At 52.8% G+C, this 19,419-nt stretch overlaps 3 protein-coding genes across 28 annotated transcripts in view; 2 read left to right on the forward strand and 1 right to left on the reverse strand.

Moving 5' to 3' along the window:
- The window catches only part of MACF1 (microtubule actin crosslinking factor 1), a 387,658-nt gene extending 385,460 nt beyond the window's left edge, over positions 1 to 2,198 (forward strand). For all 26 annotated transcript variants that reach the window (XM_050797094.1, XM_050797116.1, XM_050797098.1 and 23 more), the window contains one exon: positions 731 to 2,198. In XM_050797094.1, the coding sequence (XP_050653051.1) occupies positions 731 to 987 (257 nt within the window). In that variant the 3' untranslated portion in view covers positions 988 to 2,198. The remainder of the gene's footprint in view (positions 1 to 730) is intronic.
- The window catches only part of MYCBP (MYC binding protein), a 657,065-nt gene extending 643,490 nt beyond the window's left edge, over positions 1 to 13,575 (reverse strand). Inside the window, exon 1 of the mRNA XM_050801075.1 lies at positions 13,572 to 13,575. The gene's annotated coding sequence lies outside the window, so the exon portion shown is untranslated. The remainder of the gene's footprint in view (positions 1 to 13,571) is intronic.
- The window catches only part of BMP8A (bone morphogenetic protein 8a), a 34,707-nt gene continuing 22,073 nt past the window's right edge, over positions 6,786 to 19,419 (forward strand). Inside the window, exon 1 of the mRNA XM_050799730.1 lies at positions 6,786 to 7,454. Within this exon, the coding sequence (XP_050655687.1) occupies positions 7,121 to 7,454 (334 nt within the window). The 5' untranslated portion in view covers positions 6,786 to 7,120. The remainder of the gene's footprint in view (positions 7,455 to 19,419) is intronic.

Raw genomic sequence — 19,419 nt, forward strand, 5'->3', positions numbered from 1 at the left:
CCAAGGAGCCGGTAATGAGAGTGGCACTTAGTGTAATGCCCAGAAAGACAGACGTGCAGATGCTCAAGTGACCTTTACTTTTTCTGTCATTACAACTAGCTTTAAGCTTTCCTTCTGAGATGAGATGCTTCCACAGCCAAAAGCTGGGCCATGCGTTCTCATCAGAAATGATCTCATTTGAGAGAATGTAAAAGGAAATGTGGGTCTTCCTCAGACACCAGTCCAGTGTTGGGATGAGCAGCTTGCTAGTAATGTTTCCAACACATCATACTTATGATGGCTGCTGTTGAACTGAGAAAGGCAGGGGAAGATCACATCTGTTCCCCTGCTGCTGTTCCTCATGGGAACCTAGGAATCTGCCTTCATTTCCTGCTGGCTGCTTCCCCTCATTTGGCCTCTATCCATCCTGCCCATGGATTAGCCCAGCTGGCAGGCTCACCCACCTGTGCTGAGGTGGTTGAGCAACCCTGCTTGCCTCCACTTTGGGGGCATGGAAGGTGACAGTGCTGCTGATAGAAGTGGCTTTCTAATCCCTAGGAGACAGCTTCTCAAGTAGAATCACAAAGCTAGAAAAGGCCTCAGCAACTTCTGTATAGATGAGGAAACGGGGGTGCAGAAAGGCTGTGAGATTTGCTTAAGATCACACAGGATCAGAACCCTAGCCTCTGCTCACTTGTTCTTCCACCCCATGCCGTCTCTGTAAGTCTGCTGTTTGATTCTTGAATTCCAGACCCTAAAAAGTCAGCCAGTCGCCCTGGGAGTCGGGCTGGGAGTCGAGCCGGGAGTCGAGCCAGCAGCCGGCGAGGAAGCGATGCCTCTGACTTTGACCTCTTAGAGACACAGTCTGCTTGTTCCGACACTTCAGAAAGCAGCGCTGCAGGGGGCCAAGGCAACTCCAGGAGAGGGCTAAACAAACCTTCCAAAATCCCAACCATGTCTAAGAAGACCACCACTGCCTCCCCCAGGACTCCAGGTCCCAAGCGATAACACTGTCCAAGCACCCCCAAGCCACTCTCCACTTTGAATCCTGCTCCGTACATTGGGTGTATATTTATTCTGAACGGGAGAAGTTATATTGTTAAAAGTGTAAAAGAATAATTGTGTTATGAAGCTGCCTTATTTTTTTTTCTTTTTGTAAGTTACTATTTTCATGTGAATATTTATGTAGATAAAATTTGCCTCCTGGTAACCCTGTAATGGATGGGGCCCAGAAATGAAATATTTGAGAAAAACAAGTGAAAAGGTCAAGATACAAATGTGTATTAAAAAAAAAAAAAAAAAGCCTATTAATAGGGTTTCTGCGCGGTGCAGGGTTGTAAACCTGCTTTATCTTTTAGGATTATTCCTAAATGCATCTTCTTTATAAACTTGACTTGCTATCTCAGCAAGATAAATTATATTAAAAAAAAATAAGAATCCTGCAGTGTTTAAGGAACTCTTTTTTTGTAAATCATAGACACCTCAATTAGCAAGAACTGAGGGGAGGGCACTTATTACTGCTTTTTCCATTGTTTAATGTTTTGTGATTTTTAGCTAAAGAGAGGGAACCTCATCTAAGTAACATTTGCACATGATACAGCAAAAGGAGTTCATTGCAATACTGTCTTTGGATATTGTTTCAGTACTGGGTGTTTAAAGGACAAATGGCTGCTAGAATTCAGGGGTAAATGTACATGTTCAGAAAACGTCAGAACATTTGGGGTTTTAAACTTGATTTGTTGCTCCCTACCAGCCTAGACACCGATAACTCTTGTGTTCACCAGGACCCAGACCCTTGGCAAGGGATAGGCTTGTTGGTGACATTGTGAATTTCAAATTTGTTTTATCCACTCTTTTTGCTATTTATTTAAATGGTCGATCAACTTCCCACAAACTGAGGAATGAATTCCATGAGCCTGTTCTGAAAATGTGGACGTAAGACAAACACGTGCTCGTCCTTTAATGGAGTTCACCAGCACACTTGTTAACCAGTCCCGTTTGCTTTCGTCTTTTTTTGTGCGTAATAAAGTCAACTGACCAAGTGACCATGAAGAGGGGCTGTCTGGGGCTCCTGTTTTTTAGCTGCTGTTCTTCAGCTCCGACCATGTTGCTGTGTGATTATCTCAATTGGTTTTAATTGAGGCAGAAACTGAAGCTCTACCAATGAACTGTTTAAAAACAAGACACACTTTTGTATTAAAATTGCTTGCAGTAACAAATATTTTGTATTTCCTGATTTTCTTTTCAAGCACTACCTTATCTATAAATGTTACCCTGGAGTATAATCATGTTATAGGTACTTAAATGCATTATACGAATCAAAATATCTTGACGGATAAATTGTAGAGCTTAATAGATTTTGTTTTCTTTCATCCTTGTTAATTTTGTTTAATATGGCTGGGCATGGTGGCTCACGCCCATAATCCCAGCACTATGGGGCGCCAAGGCAGGAGGATCACTTGAGTTCAGAATTTGAGACCAGGCTGGGAAACATAGTAAGACCTTGTATCTACTAAAACTAAAAAAGCAATTAGGCATGGTGGCACATGCCTGTAGCCCCAACTACTAGGGAGGTTAAGGTGGGAGGATCACGTGAGCCATGATTGCACCACTGCTTTCCAGCCTGGGTGACACAGCAAGACCCTGTCTCAAAAAAAAAGAAAAAAAACGGATATTAACATGAACATGTAGGATATCTGTCCTACTTACATAATTAAATAGCATTATGTAAAAAGATACTAGAAATCTTGGAGATACTGGGTTCTGAGAGAATGGGACCAATTTTTCATACTATGTCACAGTATGCTGAAATTTCTGGTTAAGTGGTAGAATTTCAGAGGTGGAAGCAAAATCGGTCATCATATCTAGCTCCTTTGTTTTACAGATGGAGAAACTGAGATGGGAAAGTAGAAGAGAAAGTGATTTCCCTGAGCTCACGAAATGAATAAATGACAGAAGTGAACCTTGAAGTTCTCCACTCCCTATTCAAGTCTGGCACTTCTGTTTCCTCCAGCCTCTAGACAGTCGGCTTTATAATAGAGCAGCCAAATGCTAACTTAGTAACAAGAAGAAAAGGGCTAGAGGCTTCGGAGGTAAAGGGGCTGAAACTCATGCCACCTGTGTTCTTGGTCATCAGGCCACATTCCTTATGACATAGGCATTTGGTGAGGTCGATGCATGTTTGCCAAAGCTGTGAAGGCCAAATACCCTGATTAAAAGGAATTTGGAGCCTAATGGATTCTGAAGGAAGTGCTTACTCTGTTCTCCATAGAACTGAGGAACTTCAAGCTGCCGGAACTTTGTATAGGATAGTGTTTTCACCCTAATTTGCTTCCCCTTCTAGGCCTCTTGGCAGGAGAAGCATGCGAGACCAGCTTGACCTCCATCTTCCTAGATCCTGGACTATGGTACAGAATCTTAACAAGTAATTAAGGTTTTCTGGCAAAGTTCACCTGGCAGTGGCACCAACAAAAAGTGCATTTTTTTTCTTTTTTTCTTTTTTTTTTTTTTGAGATAGGGACTCACTCTGTTGCCCACTGGAGTGCAGTGGCACAGTCTCGGTCGACCGCAACCTCCGCCTCCCAAGCTCAAACGATTCTCCTGCCTCAGCCTCCTGAGTAGCTGGAGTTACAGGCGTGCACCACCATGCCTGGCTAAAGGTGCGTTTCCATTCAACAAATGCCTGCACGCAAGAACATGTAGGAAATAACTAGATGCTAGGAAAAGGGTTAAAGTATAATCACAGTTCTGGGCCGGGTATGGTGGCTCACACCTGTAATCCCAGCACTTTGGGAGACTGAGGCGGGTGGATCACCTGAAGTCAGGTGACCAGCCTGGTCAAGGTGGTGAAACCCCATCTCTACTAAAAATACAAAAATTAGCCAGGTGTGGTGGTGGGCACCTGTAATCCCAGCTACTCGGGGGGCTGAGGCAGGACAATTGCTTGAATCTGGGAGGCAGAGGTTGCAGTGAGCCAAGATTGTGCCACTACACTCCAGCCTGGGTGACAAGAGTGAAACTCCGTCTCAAAAAATATATATATATGTGTGTGTGTGTGTGTGTGTGTGTGTGTGTGTGTGTGTAAAATCACAGTCCTGTGATAGAAATGGTAAATGAGGAAGGCAAATTTGGTGTCTGCTGGGGACTTGAATGATGCAATAACTAGCTCATGTTTTTTGAGTGCTTACTGTAAGCCAGTGGTTATGCTAAGTGCTCTATATACATTCTCACTGAATACCCTTAACAGTTCTATGATCATTAGCCCCCTTTTCTTGATGAGACACTGAGTCTGAGAGGTTAAGATCACAGAGTTGCCAGGTGGCTAGGGAAAGCCCTTGTTTTGACACCACTTTCTCCAAGAAAGCTACCCCACCTCAGTTCCCTTCCAGTCCTAGTATTCTGGGATTCCACTCCCACATGGTCTGCTCCCACTTCCCTGCTCCTCTGCCCTTCCAGCCACTTTGTTGGCTCCTCTGTGGGAGCACAGCTTTCATTCTGCCTTGGGAAATTGCCGTGTTCACCAGCTGTCACCCCTGTTGCTGTGGGGGCTGCTCAGGGGCAGAGGCTTGTCCGCTCCATCTCTGGCTCAGGGCACAGCACAGAGCAGCTCACGGTGGTTGTTGCTGAACTGAATTGTGGGCAGAGGCCCTTGAAATGGCTAAAATCTGCTGTTTAGGTTTATGGGAATGTGAAGGCCGTTGTTTAGAAAACACAGCTCTATCTCCACATCGTAAATTGAGAAATGATTTCTATTATAAGAATCAGCCCAGCACTGGGCAGCTTGCAGTCTAGCTGGGAGCCCAGAATTGCACAAAACAAACGTGAGAATTGCACAGGCTGGATCTAGGGCCTCAAGTGATGCGCAGTGGATTCAAAAGGGGCATGCAGAGAGGACAGTGAAGGGGCCGTGAACAGGAGATTCCAAGACTTTGACCAAGATGACATGGGGACAAAGCCCTGTGGATTCAGCCTCCTAAACAGCTTTCTCTGCCCCTCCACCCCATCACCATTAGCAGCTCATTGTCATTGTACCCACTCCCACATCTGATTACTGTACCTGCCTCCAACTGCAGGGCCCTGACTCCTGTCTCCCTCTGATCCATATTCCGCTCTGCTTCCATGCTCTGGTCTTGGGTACTTTCAACGGTTATTCTGCATTATCCTTAGCTCAGTATCCTTATGGGACAGTCCCAGTCTGCAGAGAAGCCCCAGCCTCTAGGCGGTGGCATCCACATCTGCTCCGCCTGGAGCCGGTGCAGGTGCCTCATGGGGGGCGCTCTGGGGACCGCGCAGAAAATTTACGGGCAGTGTGGAAATATACCTGTTGGGTAAAAGACAAACTAGGCATGTGTTTAAGCCACCAGCAAATGACTATTTAGATTACTAATTTGATGTAGAAAATTTTATTGAGGTGATGACTTCAAAACGTGATTTTGAGGGCATTATACACTTCTTCAAGGTTTAATCTTCAATCCACATGGGGGGGCACCATAATCTGGTGCCCAGGGCTCTCGTCTAGCTCCTGTGAGGCCCTTTGCGGTCCCTCCCTTGCCAGCCCCTCCAGCCTTGGCCATTTGCCCCCTGGGCTCTCCAGGTTCTACTGCCCCCCCTGCCCAAGCCCAGCTCCACTGCTGTGTGACATGGCGTAAGTCCCTTAACCGCTGTGTGCCTCAGTTTCCTCATATGTTAAAAGAGGAGGTTCCAGTGGTATGTACCCCCTAACGATGTGCGAGCATCACAGAAATGACACGGGACACACACTCAGAACATGCCTCGCGCGTGGAAAGTGCTGACTGTTACCATTATTAGGCTCCCCCCCGGGGTCTCAGGGCCTTGGCACAAGCTATTCCGTCTGCCTGAAGCACTTCCCTCCACTGACCTTTCCCAGCGCAGTCTAGGTGCCTTCTTCCGCAGCGCCTGAACCACACAGGAATAATTATGTAAGGCGAGAGCGCGCCCAGGGAAGAGCAGGGTGTGCAGAAAGAGACTGAGTCAGTCGAGACGTTTCCGCGGGGATCCTTCTCCTACCAGGCCTGCACCGGGGCTGTGGCGACTAAGAAGACGTGCACAGGTGGCTCCCGAGTGTTCGGGAAGGGCCCCAGAGCCTCTGGCCCGGATGGAGGCAGGAAGCGGAGTCTCCTCTGCAAAGCTGTATCAGTACCGGGGACGCAGGGCGCGCAGCGTGGGCTGGCGGGGGCGGCCCGCCTGGGACCCTGCCCGGGCTCACGCGGGAGCCAGGTGGGGGACGCATGGAGAGGCAGCCGAGCAGGTGCTGGGAAGGAGGCGCCCTCAGAAGCGCATGCAGGGGCCACCGGGAAGGCGCCAGGAGGCGGCGAGGGGCCGCGGTGGCCGGAACCCGGGCCGGCTACTGCCGGCAGAGGAACGTGCCCCACCCCCAGGGCTTCGCTGGCACCGCCCGGCTCTCCAGACGGGGCTGGGGCCGCGTGTCGGGCCCGGTGACGACCCCCGCACACCACGGCAGGGCGACCGGGTGGCACCACTGGCGAGACTGGGACGGCGCCGCAGCCTTAGGATCTATGCGCCTAGGCCCGCGGCGGGAGCCACTACGGCCATGACCACGCTGACGCCCAGGCTGCAGGCCCCTCGCCCGGACCACCTGCCAGCCACCCCGAGTTCGCACCTCCGGGTCGCCCCACCCGCGACACCGGCCGCCGCCCCAGGACCCTCGCGGGCGTGGCCTCCGCGCCCCGGCCCCGCCCCCGCGCCCCCATTGGTCAGTCCCGGGGGTGGGCGGGCGGCACCGACGGCTGAGCCGGGGCTGGGACTCGCGGGAATCGCGCAGCACCGGCCGCTGCCGGAGCTCGCCCGTCGACCCTGCGCTGCGCGGACCGCGGCCACAGACGGACTGGTGGGCACGGCGGCGACAGACGGATTGGCTGACAGTCCCAGTCCTCAGAGGAGCCCCGGCCTCGAGGCGGTGGCGTCGGCGTCCGCTTGTCCCAGAGCCGGGGCAGGTGCCGCTCGGGGGGCGCTCCAGGGACCGCGCTGAGGCCGCGTACGCCGCCCGCCGAGGCCGGCCCCCCGCTCGCCGAACCCAGCTCCCCGCTCGCCATCGGGGCGTCCCCGGGCCCAGGGGCGGCCGCGGAGCCGATGCGCGCCAGCTGAGCGTCCCCGGCCCGCCATGGCCGCGCTTCCCGGCCCGCTCTGGCTCCTAGGCCTGGCGTTGTGCGCGCTGGGCGGGGGCGGCCCCGGCCTGCGACCCCAGCCCGGCTGTCCCCAGCGACGTCTGGGCGCGCGCGAGCGCCGGGACGTGCAGCGCGAGATCCTGGCGGTGCTCGGGCTACCCGGGCGGCCCCGGCTCCGCGCGCCACCCGCCGCCTCCCGGCTGCCCGCGTCCGCGCCGCTCTTCATGCTGGACTTGTACCACGCCATGGCCGACGACGACGACGAGGACGGCGCGCCCGCGGAGCGGCGCCTGGGCCGCGCCGACCTGGTCATGAGCTTCGTCAACATGGGTGAGTGCGGCCGCCCGCGCGGGGACCCTCGGAGTAAACTGGCTACAGGGGAGAGTGCGCGCATCCGCCGGGCCCTGGCCGAACGGTGTGTCACAGACGGTGAACGCGAACCACAGGGGAGTGGGACCGCCGTGGATAGGGAAAGTCTAAGGGTCATGGGGCCCCCTGGGCTGCGGGGTGGTCAGGAGCAGGGTGGGGGGAACTGTGGACTCCCAGGCGCTGCCTTCACCCTGCCCCAAACACACCCAGGAGTAAGAATCAGGTGATGTCCTTGCCCACCTGGGCTGCCCCAGGCAGACAGCCTGGTCCTGGGGAGACAGGTGAGTAAACAGAGGCCGGGATGCTGTCACTGTGATAAGGGCAGTACTGAGGAGAGGGACAAAGTTCAGAGTGGAAACCTGTGGTCACATCATCAGAGTGACCAGAGCTAACTCGCCTGCCCTGAGTCCCCAGCAGGCTCTTCCCTGTGCGGAGCCTGGGTGAGGCGCGGCTGTCAGGGGAGCGGCTGGGGAAGGAGCAGGCTCAGTTCAGTGGGGCAGGGACTGTGGCCTTGTCACCCTGGGCCCAACACCTCGGATGTGATCTGGTATAGGGTGAGTGTCCAGGCCTGTGGAATGGCCCAGTGGGTAGCTGGACCCACTTTGTTCTCCGAGGCAAAGCCTGGCTTTTCCTGTCTGCAAACATCTTGTCACACCCTGGAGCGATTTATTTCTTAAGATCTCAGAGATTTTTTTTCCAGTACTAAACTCTTTGGTCTATGGTTGTGTAGTTACTGTTGGTCAGGTCCCCCATCTGCTTTGCCTCCTGTCTGTGGCTAGTGACAGGCCAGGGTCTGGGGGCCAAGGACCACAGCTCAGCCCAAAGTAGGGGAGCTGTGGGGCTGAGAGGAGGGAGAGGGAACCTGCCCCGGCCACCAGCCTCCCTCCACAGACAACATCATTAATTCCTCATCCTCACGACAACCCTGGTAACAGCCACCGTCTTCATCCCCATCTCCCAGATGAGGACAGTGAGGCTCAGAGAGGCAGCGCCATGCCTAGGACAGTGCAGCCTCAAAGCCGCTGAGCCAGGACAGCCAGAAAGCCTGACTGTCCGTCCCTCCGGTGCCCAGTGAGATGACATTTCTGTTGTCAGGTCAGGTTTTCAGGGTGCAGAGAGCTTTCTGAGGAGTCTGGGCTGAAGAACACAGGGGACTGAGCCGCAGCAGGTTTTGTGGGGCCGTCAGCCGTTTGCTTCCTACACTAGGGCAGAAGAGGGCATGGCCAAGCCTCTGCTCCCCACAACCCAAGAGCTGGTGGTGGAGGTGAGCAGCAGGAGACAGCCGTTCACCATCGGTGAGCACCCAGTGCCAGGCACAGGAATCTGGCCGGTGGGATCTGGATGCTGCCTTCCTAGTTAGAGGACAGGGTGGGGGATGTGGGACAGAGGAGACCATCGTGAAGCTGGGACTGGGCCTCTGTCATCAGGACAGGCTGACACTGGGCTCAAGACCAAGAAGAGCTGTGGATGGAGTCGTCCAAGAATGTCCCTGGGGGAGTCGACCATCAGAATGAGTCACCACCCAGCCCATGTCCTGCCTCCCCTGGCATCCCCTGGGCCAGGACATGCCCAGCCTGGTGGGGCTGTTGCTGGGAATTGCACAGGGCCTACCCCTCTGTGTGACCTTAGGGAAGTTCCTCACCCTCTCAGCCTTGGTTGCTCCTTGTAAAATGAGGTGCCTGGTGATCTGTCCTCAGGGTTGTTATGTGATTGGTAGAGGGGCAGGAATGGAAAGCCTGTGCTGCTCCCCTCAGGGTGAACCTGGACCTGGCCATTTCTAGCCTTCCAGCTGTAGCCCAGCCTTAGTGTGGAGGTGACAGGAACATCTCCACATGTCTTGTACACCTGAAACCCAGAAATGAACTCTAAAAGCCCATCAAAGGTGTTTGTACTTATTTTTAAAATGAAAAGTAGCATATGAAATTATTCTTTTTTTCTTTCTTTCTTTTTCTTTTCTTTTTTTTTTTTTTTTAAGAGGCAGGGTCTCGCTCCATTCCCCAGGCTGGAGTGTAGTGGTGCGATTATAGCTCACTGTGGCCTCTAATTCCTGGGCTCAAGCAGTCCCCCTCCTTCAGCCTCCCCAGTAGCTAGGGCTACAGTTGCACACCACCACACCCAGATAATTTTAAAATATTTCTTGTAGAGATGGGGAGGCTCACTATATTGCCCAGGCTGGTCTTGAACTCCTGAACTGAAGCAATCCTCCCACCTCAGCCTCCCAAAGTGCTGGGATTACAGGCGAACTTTCACAGCCTTACAATGCCTCATTTAATTCATGTGAGACTCTTTTGCCAGCCCTGTTTCATGGGCTCAGAGAGGTTAAATGGCCAGCCCAGGGCCACACAGCACATCCGGTATGACATCCATGGCTGTGGATTCCAAATCCCAGCTTCCTCCCACCCCAGCTCTGGGCATTTCATGCAGACCCGTAGCCTCCAGCGCTGCGGGATTAACAAGCAGGTGGTTGTTAGTGGAAGCCCAGGCTGCGGGTGGGCGTGGCCAGCTGTCAGAAGGGCTTCTTTATTCTGCTCTGCTAACTGCACTAGTAGAACTCTCTCAGTTAGAGTAGCTTTAACTGGTAATTACTGAGGCCGTGGGGCAGGTGGGGGCGGGTAGACACATACCAGGATGCTGTCAGTGTTTGGAGGCCCCTGAAGGTTGGCGGCCCCAGAGCCACCACGGGATCTAATAGCAGGGTCACTGTGGTGTCACCGCCCACACCCAGGCTCCCACACCTGCTCCCGCCAGCTCCACCTCTCCTATCAGCCTCATCTGGCTCCTGAATAGCCAGGCCTGGTGCCCCTAGGGCCCAGCTGTTGATGGCAGCCTATAGGACCCAGAGGGTGGGACTCTCACAGGCCTCCCGCCATGGCTCAGGTCTCTGTGCAGAGCAGGTGCTTTAGGAAGGCAAGCCTGCGTCCTGATGTTCAGAGTCTGCTGCAATGGGAGGCCGGGGCTGGGGTCAGAGCCGGGGCCCCGCCTGGCCTGTCATCCATATCAGCCTGTAGACCTGGGCTTTCTTGGGCAGGACAGTGATGGAGCAGTTGGATTCTGTCCCTGGTCTCTCTGCTCAGGGAGGGGAGAGCCCTGAACTGGGAGGCAGGACCCAGGTTCTTGTGCTGCCTGGGCCCGCCATTAACTCCTGCATGTCCTGGGCCACGGCCCTTCCCTTCCCTGAGCCTCTGCTTTCTCGTCCATTCTACGGTGATGGCATGCGAAAAGCAAGGTGCCTCCCATCCCTGACCCTGTGGCTCTGTGGCAGAGGCGCCTTCTCACAACACCGCCATGGCTTGGCCCCAGTGCCTCAGGCCGGCCCGGCCCCTCCTGAGGGAGGAAGGATGGTAGGAAGGACCACCTCTGCACACTCCTTCTCAATCCTTCTCCACCCATGTCAGCGGAGAGGCAGGTGCCCATGTTCCAGATTGAGAAACTGAGGCATACGCAGGACTAGCAGGCAGAAGTCCAGCCAGGATCAGAATGCAGGCAGCTTCACTTTCGTCCTGACCCCTTCCTGAACCAGACAGATTTGCTCCTGTGGTCTCCAGTGGCCATGGACCGGGGTGTTGATGAACAGAGCCGTCTGGATTTGGGAGAAGCAGGACTGAGTGGGAATTCAGGACCTGGCCCGGGTCCTGCTCTGCCCTTGCCATGTGACCTGGAAGGGTAGCAGCATCTCCGTGGGCCCTGGGGCCACTTCCTTTGTTTCTTTACTAGGGACCTGTTTCATTTTCCCATTCATTCATTCAGCAAATAGTTCTGTAGCACCTACCAAGGACCAGGCACAGTTCTAGTCACTGGGGATATAACAGTGAAAAAAGTATCACGCCTGTAATCCCAGCCCTTTGGGAGGCCGAGACGGGCGGATCACGAGGTCAGGAGATCGAGACCATCCTGGCTAACACGGTGAAACCCCGTCTCTACCAAAAATACAAAAAAAACTAGCCGGGCGTGGTGGTGGGCATCTGTAGTCCCAGCTACTCAGGAGGCTGAGGCAGAAGAATGGCGTGAACCCGGGAGGCGGATCTTGCAGTGAGCCGAGATCGCGCCACTGCACTCCAGCCTGGGCAACAGAGAGAGATTCTGTCTCAAAAAAAAAAAAAAAAATGAAAAAAGTAAAGTTCCTGTCCTCAGGGAGATGACTTTCTAGTGCGAGAGACACATAATACATACGTGAGCCCTAAAGGTAATTAGGGCTCCTGGAAACAGGAGGGGCTGAACAATGGCGAGACAGATAGGGCTAGATTGGGGGTTTCTGACCTGAGACCCACACACACGGAATTTGCATGCTGACACCGACACCTGATCTCAGTGTGATCTGGGCTTTCCAGTCAACCTCCCCAAGCCTCAGTTTCCTCCTCTGTAAAATGGAGATACTCATCTTATGGGGCTGTTCCGGGCTTGTGTGAGATGATACCCAGCAATGCCCATGTGCCCAGAACCTCCGCATCTGTTCCGTCATTTGTATCTCACAATTGCCGTCACATCTGTGTTTGAAAGAGAAGAGAATGAGGCTCAGAGCAGTTAGGTGGTTTTCCCAAGGCCACACAGCGGGTCGTCTCCCTGCCTCCATGTCAGACATAGCAGCTGCGTCCACCAGGTCCAGGCCTATCATTAGATGCAGTAAGTGCTGTCAAATTGAACTAAACGTGAATGTGTGTTGTAAGCTAAGAAGCCTGTTGTTAAAGTATTTTTATTTTGGGGGGATTTATAGAAATAATGCATGCTCATTCTACAAAATTCAGATTCTGCAGAAGCATGTAACTTGGGTGCCCCTGGGGAGCCCCATTCCTACCAGACAGTCCCTCCAGCATCTACTTTCTGATCTTCATTGCCATGGCCTGTTCTTTGAACTTCACATAAATGGAATCTTACAGTGCACACTCTTGAGTCTAGTCTTTGACTCAGCATACTTCTGTTTCCATTTTCCTCCATGTTGTTGTATCTGTAGTTCTTTCTTTCCTAACTGAGTTGTATTCCATTGCATGAATATACATGCCACAGTCCATCCATTGTTAGGGACATTCGGGTTGTTCTGAACACTTTTACCCACGTCCCTCTGTGGATATATTAAAGCGGGAATTTTAATCTTGCGTGTGCCATTTGAGAGCTGTGCGATGCTGAGCAGCTTGCTTCAAGTCCCTGAAACTCAGTTTCCACACCTTTGAGACAAGGTAAGTGAGCCAGCCTCACAGGGTTGCATGCAGTGTAGCCAGCTGGAGGCTGACACACAGAAGGAACTTCACAAATGGGTGCTGACCGCGCCCCACTTCTGTACCATTGCTCATTGGGTAGCTCCTTCATAGAATACACTTACCTCCATTTTTGCTTGTGAAAACTCCACCCACTTTTAAATGAAGGTGGGTCAGGGTTTCCATAAATCTCTCTGCTCCTACCCCACAATCCCACAGGGACAGGCTCTTTCCAGGCAGAAGCCCCACCTGCCTTGCATGCACTTCTCTTAGGATTCTAGTCGCTTTCTGCCTGTGTGACCCAGGGGCACACCTAACCCCTCTTTCTCATACTTCTCAGCAGCCCCTGAACAACCTGAGAACACGACCAAGTCTGACTCTTCCCTGCCCCCGCCCCTGCCCCCCCACCCTTTGCCCCCCTCTTTGCCCCCCCCCACCCCTGTGGCAGGAAGTTGAGGGAAAGAGGAACCCAGCAGGAGGCAGGGAGAGCCAGGAGGAGCCTGGGCCTGGTCAGATGGGACAGAGTGGGGCCAGCCCTCCCTGTCTGTGTGGGGGCCAACTATGGGTGCCACAGCTCCCTGGGCCTTCCCCTGGGACCCCGAGTCCCCACAGGGCCCCGCCTGGAGGAAGGTGGCTTCACAGGCATTCTCGGGTGTCTGTTGACAGGAGGGCCTTGTTGACAGGTGACCCCCATCCCAGTATGTCCCATTGAACTCCAGGGCCACTCGTTTCACACTGGCCCCAAGTGTGAACATCCACATCACGGGCCTCTAATCTGACACGGGCCTCTAATCTAACCCTGGAAACCCTCTGCCCCCCTTGGCCTCAGTTTCCCCATCTCTGCAGGGTTGCCTGAAGGCCTTTCCAGCTCTGACCGAAGAATGTGCCCACCCCCTGCCTGCTGATGGGGGCTCCTCCGGGGTGAGGCACAGGGTGGGGAGGTGCACCCAGCCCCCCTCCTCCCGGAACCTCTTTCCCACAGGCAAGAGAGGATGTGTCACTGTGACCACTTCTTTCTGGAAAATTCCCACAGTTCAGTTCTTTCCTGGGATTTCACTGGAGGAATTGCATCTTTCTTGCTCACATCTCCGGGGATCTATTCTTGGCCTTGGCGGGCTTGATGTGGTGGTATGTGTGGGTGTTCCCTTTTAATTTGGGGTCCAGAGCTGTCTGAGGCCTGGACCGGTAATTATGAGAGCAGCACCATTTATGGAAACAGCCCTTGAAGCAAGCCAGTGATGAGACCCGGCTGGAAATACCTCAGCATGGAGGCCTGGGCCTGCCTGGAGGCGGTGCTGAGATTTCTGGGTGGGAGAAGCCCCTTCAGGACGCAGAACCAACGGGTCATGAGTCCCGCCCTCCCTTGGCCTGCAGAGGCTGTGGGGCCCAAGTCTTGTTTTGGGTCTGAAATGGGGCACCCCCCAGCCTTTGCTGCCTGTGGGACAAGCCAGACCAGCCCGGCCCAGGCACCCCAGGCTCTGGGGGAGCCACTGTCCACCCTCAGGGGCCAGGCCGGGAGAGGAGGCAGGTCCACAGCAGTCAGGAATGTCGGTGGCTTCTGATAGAGTCACACGGGGACATGGTAGCCACACCCGGACTGGCAGTGATACCCAGCCCAAAGGGCTCTGAGCCGCTGTCCTGGGGACAAGAGGCCCTTGGGAAGAAGGCGCTGGGGCACCCCCGCTCTAGAGCCCTGGAACACAGCGGCCGATGAGCCAACATGCAAGTCTCCCATATCCACCCACGTGGCTCCGTCCTGGCCCTCCAAGGGCTCACTGTCCAGAGGAACAGCTGAACCAGAGACAGCAAGCCCTGGCATGGGGGCCAGGAGAGGTTGAAAGCCTGACCTGCCTGGGGTCTGAGGACTGGGAGGCTTCTCAGCCGGACTGAGAGGGACGGGGCCACCTGGGGAGAGCAGCTTCCAGGAGGGACTCTGCGGGAGACGTCTGCAGGCAGAAGGCACAAGAGGCCCGAGGGACAGATGGCAGGGCCAGCGCAGAGAGGGCCCTGGGACACTCTTCCTGTGGGCCCTTCGGGGCTGGGGAGGGTCTGAGGGGAGGTGGGACCAGTCACAGGCCACAGGAGTCTGTTCTGAGCTGGAGGATGAGGGTGTCTTTTGAAGTCTCACTTTTTGGTCAGAAATAAGACAGATTTAGGTTGTCTGGGTGAGACTGAATTACCCAGGGCACAAAAATAGCTAGAGCCCTTGTTGATGCTGGGCTGAGGGTCGCAGAGTTTGGCATCTGGAGGCCTAGCCTGGAGTGGCTGGTGGCCATGCCCGGTGAAGGCCACCTCCTGCCCCCAGTGGCCTTTCCTGGAAGAGCAGGATCCGGAGGTTGCTTTATCCGAGGCTGGAGGCGGAGGCTGAGGGCTCTCTGATGGTTTATTTTCCCAGAGCCATGGTGAGGTGGTGCAGAAGTAACCTTTTCTGCCTCCCATGTGCCTCTCCGTGGGGTGGCATTGTCTGTCCTGGATTCTGAGCCAAGCCCCCCAGCCGGTGTGTCTCAATGGAACTGGCTGTCACCAGTCCCTGTTGGCTGCAGAAAGCTCTACAGGCACACTGTGGCCCAAGTGACTTCTCACCTCCCAAGGTCATGGACTGTCACAACATTGGTTGGCAGCAACTGAAGTTTTGAAGTTCTTCCCAGGTCACAGGGCCTCTTTGAATCACTGTGCTGAGTTCTTGGAGGCTAGAAACAGGATTTCTTGGAGATGGACTGGCCTTGCCTGTCACTGCAACCTCCTCTCACACACTTCAGCCCCCTGACCACTAGATTCCAGCCACACCAGCCTCCTTGATGTTTCTCGAACATGCAGGGCCTTTGTATCCACTGTTCCCTCTGCCTAGAAGGCCGTCCTCCTCTTCACACGACTGGTTCCTTCTCCCACAGTCGAGGGTATTTTCCCCTTACTTCCCAGGTTTTAGACTAATGAATGGATCCCTAGCACTTTTGAAAGGCAGAGTTTCTCCACTACTGACAATCTTGCCTCCCAGGAAACATTTGACAATATCTGGAGACTTTGAGTTGTGTAAATGAAGAGGGGAAGGGAGTGCTGCTGTCGGCTAAGGGGCGGAGGCCAGGGATGCTGCTAAACATCCTGCAGCACACAAAAGAGCCCCTACAATGGCCGGGCGCGGTGGCTCAAGCCTGTAATCCCAGCACTTTGGGAGGCCGAGACGGGCGGATCACGAGGTCAGGAGATCGAGACCATCCTGGCTAACACGGTGAAACCCCGTCTCTACTAAAAAATACAAAAAACTAGCCGGGCGAGGTGGCGGGCGCCTGTAGTCCCAGCTACTCGGGAGGCTGAGGCAGGAGAATGGCGTAAACCCGGGAGGCGGAGCTTGCAGTGAGCCGAGATCGCGCCACTGCACTCCAGCCTGGGTGACAGAGCCAGACTCCGTCTCAAAAAAAAAAAAAAAAAAAAAAAAAAAAAAGAGCCCCTACAACAAAGAATTATCCGGCCCACATCGTCAGTGGTGCCACAACTGAGAAACCTGTTCAAGGTGACCCGTGTTTGATGGTGGTGATGATGATGGGCTCACCCTTTATTAGATACAAGGTTGTCTTATTCTGTCTTGTGTTGCTGTAACAGACTCCCTAAGACTGAGTAATTTACAAAAAAAAAAAGAGAGGTTTATTTTATTTTATTTTATTTTATTTTATTTTATTTTATTTTATTTTTGAGACAGAGTCTTGCTCTGTCACCCTGGCTGGAGTGCAATGGTACAATTTCAGCTCACTGCAACCTCTACCTCCTGGGTTCAAGGAGTTCTCCTGCCTCAGCCTCCCAAGTAGCAAGGACTACAGGTGCCTGCCACCACACCTGGCTAATTTTTTGTATTTTTAGTAGAGATGGGATTTTACCACATTGGCCAGGCTGATCTTGACCTCCTGACCTCAGGTGATCCACCCACCTCAGCCTTCCAAAGTGCTGGGATTACAGGTATAAGTCCCCGTGCCCAGCCGAAATGCGGCTACTGGCTGAAAGGCTCAAGGCTAGGCAGCTGCATCTGGTGAGAGCCTCAGGCTACTTCAACTCATGGCAGAAAGTGGCAGGACAGTGGGTGTGTGCAAAGAGAGCAAGTGGTGAGAGGAAGCAAGAGAGCAAGCCAGACTTTTTAACAGCCTCCCCCGTCTAGGGAACGAATCCATTCCCCTGAGAGGGAGAACTCACCCACTGGCCCCCTCCACCGTGGCATTAGTCTATGAGGGATTCACCCCCATGACCCAGACACCTCCCACTAGGTACCACCTCCCATCACAGCCACACTGGGGATTAAATTTCATTGTGAGTTTTGTCGGGGATAGACCACATCCAAACTGTAGCAAGGGGTATATTATCTGTACTGTTCACCTTGCTTTTTTCTTTTTCTTTTTTTGAGACAGAGTCTCACCCTGGAGTGCCATGGTGCAATCACAGCTCACTGCAGTCTCAACCTCCCAGGCTCAAGCCGTCCTCCTACCTCAGCCTCCTGAATAGACTATAGGCAAAGTGCCATTGTGCCTGGCTAATTTTGTTGGTTTGTTTTGTTTTGAGACAGGGTCTCTTCTCACTCTGCCTCAAAACAAAGAGCTAAAGTGCAGTGACGTGATCTCAGCTCACTGCAACCTCTGATGCCTGGCTAATTTTAAAAAATTTTCTAGAGACAGGGTCTCCCTGCGTTGCCCCAGACTGATCTTGAACTCCTGCCCTCAAGTGGTCCTCCTGCCTTGGCCTCCCAAAGTGATGGGGTTACAGGCGTAAGCCATTACAGCCAGCTGGGACATTTTCTTAGAAGTACAGTTTCTGAGTCACAGCATGTATCATTTTGCTAGATTATTGCCAGATTTCCCACCCTAGGGATTGTGCCACTTTGCATTCCTGCCAGCAATGCCCAGAAGTGTTCAGGTCTGATCTTAGAGTATCTTACTCATGAGGCCTTCTCAAACATCACATCTAAAGAAACCCCACACTGGGCCAGGTGTAGTGGCTCACATCTGTAATCCCAGCACTTTGGGAGGCCGAAGCGGGTGGATCACAAGGTTAGGAGTTCAAGACCAGCCTGGCCAAGATGGTGAAACCCTGTCTCTACTAAAAATACAAAAGTTAGCCGGGCTCAGTGACAGGCACTTGTAATCCCAGCTACTCGGGAGGCTGACACAGGAGAATCGCTTGAACGCAGGCAGCAGAGGTTGCAGTGAGCTGAGATCGCGCCACTGCACTCCAGTCTGGCCAACAAAGTGAGACTCTGTCTCAAAAAAAAGAAAAAGGAAAGAAAAGGAAACCCTGCACTGGACTGGAATTGGAGATGTCAGTATGACCTCAGATATTTACAAAATATATTTATAAAAACAGATACATACAGATGTGTGTTTTTGCACACATTAATGTACACACATATATATCCTAGCTTTGTCCACTAAAAGGGCCTAAAAGTATTGACACTCCAGGACAGTGAGCAGCCCAGTGCCCAAATCTTGGTTTCTAAATATCTCTCCTAAAAGCAAAACAAAACAAAACAGAACTCCTTGCAGAAATGGCTGATTCCAGGGGTGGGGATGGGAACTCCCAGGATGCACCTAGAGCATCTTGTGGTGCCAGTTAGAAGTGCTCAGAAAAGGATGGTGGGGGTGGTCAGAAGGACACAGGAGCCAACCTGAAGGAGCTGCCAGTGGCCAAAAGTAGAACAATTTGAGCAATGAAATAAATAACAACAGTATGGGATATAGCCCATAGAATAAAATAAACACCTTTGAATCCATAATGATATAAATAAATAATTAGGCTGGGCACAGTGGCTCACACCTGTAATCCCAGCACTTTGGGAGGCCAAGGTGGGCAGATCACCTGAGGTCAGGAATTCGAGACCAGCCTGACCAATATGGTTAAATCTTGTCTCTACTGAAAAAAATACAAAATTAGCCAGGCATAGTGGTGCACACCTGTAGTCCCAACTACTCAGGAGGCTGAGGCAGGAGAATAACTTGAACCTGGGAAGCAGAGGTTGCAGTGAGCCGAGATCATGCCATTGCACTCCAGCCTGGGCAACAGAGCAAGACTCTGTCTTAAAATAAATATTTAAATAAATAAATAAATGTAGAAGAAAGAACAAATCTTCCCTTAAAAAGAATTCCAATTAATACATGTACAAGGAAAGAAGGAAATAGAAAATCACTATTCCAGCCTGGACAAAACAGCAAGACCCCATCTCTACAAAAAATACAAAAAATTAGCTAGGTGTGGTAGTGCATGACTGTAGTCCCAGCTACTCGACAGGCTAAGGTGGGAGGATCCCTTAAGCCCTGGGAGGTTGAGGTTGCATCACTGCACTGCAGCGTAGGTGACCAAGTGAGACCCTGTCTCAAAAAATGAAAAAGAAAGAAAATCACTATTGGCTCATGTCTATGATCCCAGCAAGGTGAGCCAGGAGTTCAAGACCAGCCTGGGCAACATAGTGAGAGTTCATCTCTACAAAAAAATAAATTAGGCAGGCCAGGCATGGTGGTACTACGCTTACAGTCTTTTTTTTTTTTTTTTTTTTTTTTTTTTAAACAGAGTCTCTTTCTGTATCCCAGGCTGGAATGCAGTGGTGCAATCTTGGGTCACTGCAACCTCCACCTCCCAGGTTCAAGCGATTCCCCTGCCTCAGCCTCCTGAGTAGCTGGGACTACAGTCATGTGCCACCACACCTGGCTAATTTCTTGTTTTTAGTAGAGATGAGGTTTCACCATGTTGGCCAGTATGGTCTCAAT

This window comes from Macaca thibetana, chromosome 1 (genome assembly GCF_024542745.1).
Source record: "Macaca thibetana thibetana isolate TM-01 chromosome 1, ASM2454274v1, whole genome shotgun sequence".
Taxonomy (NCBI): domain Eukaryota; kingdom Metazoa; phylum Chordata; class Mammalia; order Primates; family Cercopithecidae; genus Macaca; species Macaca thibetana.